Genomic DNA, 7,824 nt, shown 5'->3' with positions numbered 1-7,824 from the left:
GCTTCACTCCATCTGTTCTAAAGAAATCACTTGTTGGTGCCTGACAGACATGTTTACATGATCACTCTGTCTGCTGGGGGGATACAAGAGAAACCCGTAGTCCTGTGATTCAGTCTGTTTAAAGTTCTGTGTATAGGAACCCATTAGAAACCTGGAAGCTTGTCAAACAGAGAAAGTTAGTTAGTTCTTGATCAGACACCATCAGAGTTTTCTGCTTGTCTTTTACAGTGCTGATGTTTTTGAAGTCAATGAAAGCAAAACTAAGTTAGAAAGAAGTCATGAATGAAAAGGAGCAGAAAGAAGTATAAACTTATAATATCTGCCCCTACTCGCAAAATAAAATCAACTACCAACTCAAAAGTTCACCGTCAGCATATGGAAAAAGTAATTCAACACACAAAATTACAACAAAACAATACTTTAGACAATATTATAACGCTTCATCATAATTATTTTCAAGTTTTTATAAAACAAAAAATATTTTGACTGTTTTATATCACTATCAAGATCGTTTCACAAACTAACACCCAAATATAACGTAAATAAATCGTYCCAACTTGACTTTTGACTATTGAGAAATAACAAGTATTTTTCTAACCAGCGTTAGCTCACASACGTATTCTTTCCCGAAGTGGGGGTGAACTATCTTGTGTGTAAATACTCTCTGCAAAGGCTACTTCCGCGATAGCTTCCGGTTTAAACATGAYGTCGTTGTATTTTGTATTTTGACACTTTTCCGTCCCAAATTTAAGTGGCACGGTCTTGTCGGTGTGTGTAAACATGAGTTTTGCAGGGGAAAGCACCGAGCCTCCTGYTCAGTCTGCTTGTTTCACGTTTCGCCTCGCTTTTCTCGTTTCCGGTCCGTAAGAAACGTCGCTCCGCTAACCGCTGCAGCTGCGATGTGTGAAGGAGACGAGGCGCGGGAGGACTGCGGCTCCCGGGAGGAGTGGACGCTGCTGTTCTGGACCTCTCTGGCCGTCATCGTCCCGGTCTTCATCACGCTGTGGTGCAGCGCGCAGCGCCACAAGCGGAAGACCCACATGAGGGAGTTCTTTCGGAAGAGCAAACACGGCTGGCATTACACGGACCTGTTCAACAAGCCCACCTACTGCTGCGTCTGCTCGCAGCACATCCTGCACGGGGCTTTCTGCGACTGCTGCGGCGTCTGCGCCGACGAGCAGTGCCTCCGGAGGGCCGACCGGAGCCTGCCGTGCAAGGAGATCATGGCCCCGGCACGGGCCGAGGATGGGCCCGCGGAGCACCGCTGGGTCCGAGGGAAYGTCCCGCTGGCCAGCTACTGCGCTGTGTGCAAACAGCAGTGTGGGACCCAGCCCAAACTCTGCGACTTCAGGTACAGTTCATGGTGCAGAGAGAGGTTTGATCTGGTCCTGGACCTAAACAGGAACATGTTTCAGCTGTCAGCTGCGTTAAAGACCGTGTAAAGTAAAATGTAACATTTTCTTTTTTAAACATTATAAATGTCATAAATGGATTGTTGTAAATGAGTACAAATTCTCTCAACTGTAGGTATTTGAATAGTGGAGATATGRTTCAAGTTGTGTAACAAGATATCTGCGTTTCAGGATTTTTTGGGCGTGTCTTAAAGGGCAGCTGCCTTAAGTATAAACCCCGCCCCCTGTTGCTCTAATTTTAAAGAAAACAAACATTGTTTCCTCTGTTATGGGTATGTTGAGAAAGGGTTATCTGAGGAATCAAAGTGGGCTGTCACAAGAGGTGGGCGTGTCTAAAGCATAAACACTGTGGGCTACGAGGCCTACATGATGGTATCCTTAGACCCTGCTTGACCTCTTTACAGCCTGACCCTGACCCCAACACTAAGGTTAACCAGGAGAAATGTGACCCAAGTACGGTTCTCCAGTAATGCCCCTTTTGTTCTTGTCCAATCAGGTGGTGCCGTACGGTGACGTCCATTTTTTGCTTGTCCAGTCAGGTGTGTCCCTTTTTAAAAAAGTCTGTCAAATCAAGTGTATCACTTTAGAATCGCCTTTCGTTGGGACACGCCCACTCGTCCACACTCATCCAGAGACCCCTACTTGGGAATGTTCAGGGTCGTGGGCGTGGTTTGAGCTCCTTCAGAGGACACGCCCCCAGCATTCCAGACCACCGCTAACTGATATTTTTTCATTAATTTTAACACATAATTTTATAAGGTTAACAGTATTTTTAATTATTCAGACTTGGCTGGGTGATTTTTTAACACATTCTGTGGTGTGACAACCTCAGAACACACATTTATTTTTACTTTACACAGTCTTTAACACAACGCCAAGTCAGAAAGACATCAGCAGTGACCTTAGAGAAGCCGTTAAATTGGGAAAGGTTAAAGGTCATTCCCAAAACATTAAAGTTCTCTAACATAGCAGCAATATTCAGGTTTGCAACTTTCATATGAAGGAACCACARGTGTTTACCCAGAATGCACAGCAACTTATTAGAAAACTGAAATGGACATRTTGGCACGGTGGTGGAGGGTTGATGATCTGGGCTTGTTTTGCATCCTGAAGTCAGGAATTCCTCTTGACATCGGCTTGCATTKTGCTCCTTTTTAGCTTTTCGTCAGCTAATGTTCAGCTTCTTTTAGCTTCAMCAACTCAGTTTCAGCTTCATCTTGGTTTCTGTTTGTCCCTCAGGTGTGTGTGGTGTCAGACCACGGTGCACGACGACTGCATGGACAGCCTGGYGGATGCAGACGTGTGTGATCTGGGCGAGTTCCGCAGCCTCATCATCCCGCCTCACTACCTGCACCGCGTCAACAAGCTGCGCCGCCGGCACCCGGACGAGTTCGCCAAGGTGACGAGAGCTTCCCGAGCCCACCTCCGCAGGGAGAAGATGTTGAGTGTGTGTTCTTGTCGCCCCTGCAGCTGGGGGCGTTCTGCGGCGGCGGTGGCGGCTGGACTCCGGTGCTGGTGCTGGCTAAYACGCGCAGCGGGAACAACATGGGCCAGGCTCTGCTGGGGGAGTTCCGTACCCTCCTCAACCCGGTGCAGGTCAGAGTCCGAACGTCTCCTCTCTGTTCAGATTAGTCCCTGAGTTCTGATCGGAGGCGGTCTGTCCTCTCCAGGTGTTCGACCTGTCTCAGCTGGCTCCGGCCAAAGCCCTCCAGCTGTGCACCCTCCTGCCCSCCGGCAGCGTGCGGGTGCTGGTGTGCGGAGGAGACGGCACCGTGGGCTGGGTTCTGGACGCTGTAGATGCCATGAAGCTAAAGGTGATGAGAGGAGGATATCGCTTGCTCTGCTGTTCTGTCAAATCCTCTCCAGCTCTGCATGTTCTGTTCCTCAGGGTCAGGACCAGTTCATCCCCAGAGTGACCATCCTGCCTCTGGGGACGGGAAACGACCTGTCCAACACTCTGGGCTGGGGATCTGGGTACGCCGGGGAGATCCCTGTGGAGCAGGTCCTCCGGAACATCCTGGATGCTGAAGTGGTCCGCATGGACAGGTGGGGCGTGTCTGGGCCTTCTGATAAAGGTTCTGTTTTGTGTTGACWATTGTGACCCATCATATCGAAATGAGGATTAAGTCAAATTTGGTCAAAATGACCAAATTACATTTTCAGATTCCTGCTTTAAAAGCTACWTTTTATTACCTGGATCATTCTGATATCATCAGTTTATCCAGAGTTATAACTTAATTTGTCTTGTTGGTTACGATAATACATTACTGTTTGGTCTGAATCCTACTTTTATGTAAATTTATTGAGTAATTTCTGATAATATAAAGAGGAAACCTCAACGGGTATTTGTATTAGTGCTGGGCGGGATGACCCAAATTTTATATCAGGGTATTTTCAACATTTACACYGGTTTCACGGTATTTGACGGTATTTTTTTTCCTCACAGCTCAGCTGGTAATAAAATGTACAAACTTTGCTTATTGACTTTTTTCTTTGACTGTACGTCTGTATCACTCTTTCCCTCCTTGTGTACGTCTTTTCATCTTTGCCTGGTTGTAGACAGTAATCATGCATTTAGGTCCGATCGTAAAGGGTTGAGAAAAAATCATTATCTGGTCTATCGTTACGTGTTAATAAAACTTAAAAAGACGACTCACCTCGCACACCAGTCAACTCCGCTACACTACAAGACTACTTCCCCCCGGGCTTTTCACAATAGAAGCACGCTAGAGTCTCCATGCAATAACGTCTCCATTATAACGTAGTGCGTTAAATCTAACTGTGCACATCACTGAAGAGTTGTTTACTATTCAGCGATGGTGAAAACGGGATGATTTTTCTTTAACGTCAGACCATATAAGCAGCTGAAACACACCAACCGCCGCCAGTTCCAACAATAACGTTAGCATGCTAATGCGCTTAGCGGTGCTGCAAGGAAACATGTCCYCAGTAAAACAGTTCACTGGCSGCCGCGACGAAACGCTCTGCATATGTTCAGAAAATTCATATAACAAAATTAAAAAACAGTTTTCGGTACAAAACGGKATACCGCCCAGCACTAATTTGTATATTAGGTTTCCCAGCTCAAAGCAAAACATTTCTAGCTCACAGGGAAAAATTCTAAATTTTAAAGGCGGCCTATTATGGGGGTCTTAGCACAAGTTAGGATCCATCTGTGGGCTATTCAAAACATGTTCATTTAATTTAATTCACAAAAAGAATCTCAAATAATGAAATTTCACCTTTTCAGTTCTGCCTCTTCTTCAGCTCTCTCCAGAACGTGCTGGATGCAGAAGTTACTATCACATCCGTTTACATTAGCTCCGCCCCCCGACATGGTAGAAGTTTCCAAAGTGAAATTATTTTCACAAACTACAGCTTTCTTTGGCAATATTGTTAGAACATTGTCATCAAAGRTAAAAATAAAATGAACCCAGGCATCTCTGTTCTCCGTGTCGTCTTTTGAGGAAGTGGRTGGAGCTTCATCTCGGGTTGCCTCGTGAGGAGCTGGACTCTGGTTTAGGTTGCTAGGTGACTGTTATTGTGACGTCAGAATAACATGCTTTGAGAAAGACCATGTTTCCAGATACCTAAAAGTACATTACAGCTAAAAAGCGGCTGGGTGCATTTTGTGTGTGTGTGTGTGTGTGTGTGTGTGTGTGTTTGGACTGCTTCTCTAAGCAGTAGAGACCCAAAAGTAAGTTTAAAAACATGAAAAAAGTGAGTTTTGCATAACAGGTGCCCTTTAAGGCGTTTTTCCTAAAAATCAGGTTTTTTGTGGCTACTGCTCAAAAAATGCTTCAAAATATATTTTAGGATTATATTTCAGACACTTCATTCAAATGATACGTTGCTAAATTAATTCATATTTTGACAAAATGCAATTTTTGCACACATTTAAATCAGAACCCTATATCTTCCTGTTTCTCCACATCCTACTTTTGTACTTGATCGTCGTTTCGATGTGATGGCTCACAATTCCTTTCTGCACAAACTGATTCTCAGGTGGAAGGTGCAGGTGGCTTCAAAGGGCTCCTATTTCCGTAAACCGAAGGTGAGTCCAGTTTCTGGTCTTCAGTTTTAATCTTTGCGTGCCCACCGACCTGACCCCGACCCTCCTGAAGGTTCTGACCATGAACAACTACTTCTCCGTGGGACCCGACGCCCTCATGGCCCTCAGCTTCCACACGCACCGCGAGAAAACGCCGTCCTTCTTCTCCAGCCGCATCATCAACAAGGTCTGAGTTGTTTGTTGGAATTAGGAAACGCTGCTGAAATGTGAGTGTGTCTGATACCAGCGTTCTGTGGTCGTCCTCTCAGGCCGTCTACTTCCTGTATGGAACCAAAGACTGTTTGGTGCAGGAGTGTAAAGACCTGGATAAAAGGATCGAGGTAAAGATGATTTATTTATTTCCTGTTTTTATTCCATCGTTTCAGTCGGGAGCTTGATGGGAAAGGGTTTGTTTGTTCTGCCAACAGCTGGAGCTGGACGGGGAGCGGGTGGAGCTGCCCAGTCTGGAAGGCATCATCGTTTGTAACATCGGATACTGGGGGGGCGGCTGCAGACTCTGGGAGGGGATGGGGGAYGAACCCTGCCCCCCAACACGGTGAGGCCTGCTCAGGCTGTTATGCTGCGTTCCAGTTGTATCGGAACTCGAATTTCTGAAGCCGGACTGACGTCATTTCCGAGCTGATAGCRTTCCAGTTTCAAACATCGGAAAAAGCGTTTCTATTATTTTGCTCTGCAACAATAAAACACAATAATAGTGCTCTACGAGGTATTTTGAGTGTACAAACAGTGTTAAAACATATATTTTAACCATCCCTATAAAGCACTACAAGTACGTCTGACGTAATGTAAAATAAACAACACAGAAGCCGCGTTTGTTTACATGCAAGAGTAGCAACGTTAGCGGTTAGCTCGGACAAGCATGCTAGTACGCTACATAAATTAAACAAATTTAAAAAGGGAAAATAAACAAACAAATTACACTCGTTTTTATTCTGCCTCTCTTCTTACTTYCTGTCTGTTAAATAATRGGATGGTGCTTGTGTACGTTTGATTACAGCTCAACATTAGCCGTTAGCTTAGAGAAACATGCGCGCAGCATCCATGTTGAAATGATGACGTAACGCATGCTCAGGCTGCTCAGGTATGGTTTGGATGCGCTGACCTCCCGACTTGAAATTACGACTTCAGGGGGCGTTCCAGTTGAAAAATAGAACTCGGAGGCTCGAAGCTACGACCTCCGTGGACAACTGGAACGCAGCATTAGCTCCGGTTCTTGTGTAAACACAGACTTTTGTTTGGTTTTGTTTACGTTTTGTTTGTCTCGCCCCGCAGACTGGACGATGGGCTGCTGGAGGTGGTGGGGGTGTTCGGCTCCTTCCACTGCGCTCAGATCCAGGTCAAACTGGCCAACCCTGTGAGGCTGGGCCAGGCGCACACTGTCAGGGTGAGGCACACACACACACACACACACGCACACGGTCCAGCCACACAACTTCCTGTTGTCTCATTAGGTCAGTTTGGAAGGAGCTGTTTGTCTGAATCTAATTTAAATAAATCTGATTAATGTCACCGTGCTCATTTCCTGATCTCACAAACTTGTCAATATTCACCAAAAAACAAAACAAAAAAAAACGAATCTTTAATGGAATCTGTTTCCTGTTTTTCTGTTTCCTTTTGCGTCTCCAGCTGGTTCTGAAGAGCTCCAAGATGCCCATGCAGGTGGATGGGGAGCCGTGGGCTCAGGGACCCTGTACCATCACCATCACCCACAAGACCCAGGCCTTCATGCTGTACCACAGCTCCGAGCACACCGACGACGAGTCCAGCGCCTCAGAGACAGACAGCCCCACCCCTCGGGACTCTCCTAGACCCCCGGGGCCGGCCTCCCCTCGAGCCTGACGCCCCTCAATCATCACCTCCGTTCGCTTCAGTTCCACTCTCCTCTCACACAATCAGGTTTTAGAGTCTGACAGGAGAGGTTAGATTTATTTGTTGTGACCCTGAGTTCAGGCTGTTCCGTGGGGTGGGCTTGCTGTTTATTTGCACTCATCCTTTGTGCGGTATGGAGGACAGATCGAATTAACTGTGTTGTATTTATCATAGCGTTTTTAAAACAACCCTCCTCCTTGAAGCCATGTTTAAATTGCCTGTGACATGCATAACCTACACACTTACAAAAAGTCAAAGAAAACGTCTTTATATTTAAGAAACTTAGTATAATACACATTATTTTACCCATTTTGTCATACAACTAACACATCTTCTTTTTTTAGTTTTGCTCAGCCTAAATCGGGTGGGTAATCCTGGTCTTCGAAGGCCGCAACCCTGCATGTTTTACTTTTTTCTCTGCTCAAACACACCTGATTTGAATGAATGGATGATTATCAGGCTTCTGCAGTA

The 7,824-nt window shown here is 45.8% G+C and overlaps 1 protein-coding gene across 1 annotated transcript; it reads left to right on the top strand.

Annotated features, from left to right (window-relative positions):
• The first annotated feature begins 268 nt into the window (after positions 1 to 268).
• On the top strand, positions 269 to 7,818 carry dgke (diacylglycerol kinase, epsilon). Its single transcript, XM_014018302.1, has 11 exons — positions 269 to 1,351; positions 2,652 to 2,811; positions 2,883 to 3,008; positions 3,083 to 3,226; positions 3,301 to 3,458; positions 5,418 to 5,466; positions 5,537 to 5,650; positions 5,733 to 5,804; positions 5,892 to 6,019; positions 6,757 to 6,868; positions 7,111 to 7,818. Exons 1-11 carry the CDS (start codon positions 900 to 902, stop codon positions 7,321 to 7,323), a joined length of 1,728 nt encoding a protein of 575 aa, XP_013873756.1. The 5' UTR covers positions 269 to 899; the 3' UTR covers positions 7,324 to 7,818.
• Positions 7,819 to 7,824: the final 6 nt, after the last annotated feature.

The sequence above is a fragment of the Austrofundulus limnaeus genome, unplaced genomic scaffold (assembly GCF_001266775.1).
Source record: "Austrofundulus limnaeus strain Quisiro unplaced genomic scaffold, Austrofundulus_limnaeus-1.0 Scaffold189, whole genome shotgun sequence".
Lineage (NCBI taxonomy): Eukaryota > Metazoa > Chordata > Actinopteri > Cyprinodontiformes > Rivulidae > Austrofundulus > Austrofundulus limnaeus.
Note: the sequence above shows the minus strand (reverse complement) of the source record. Positions and strands in the feature narration are given on the sequence as shown.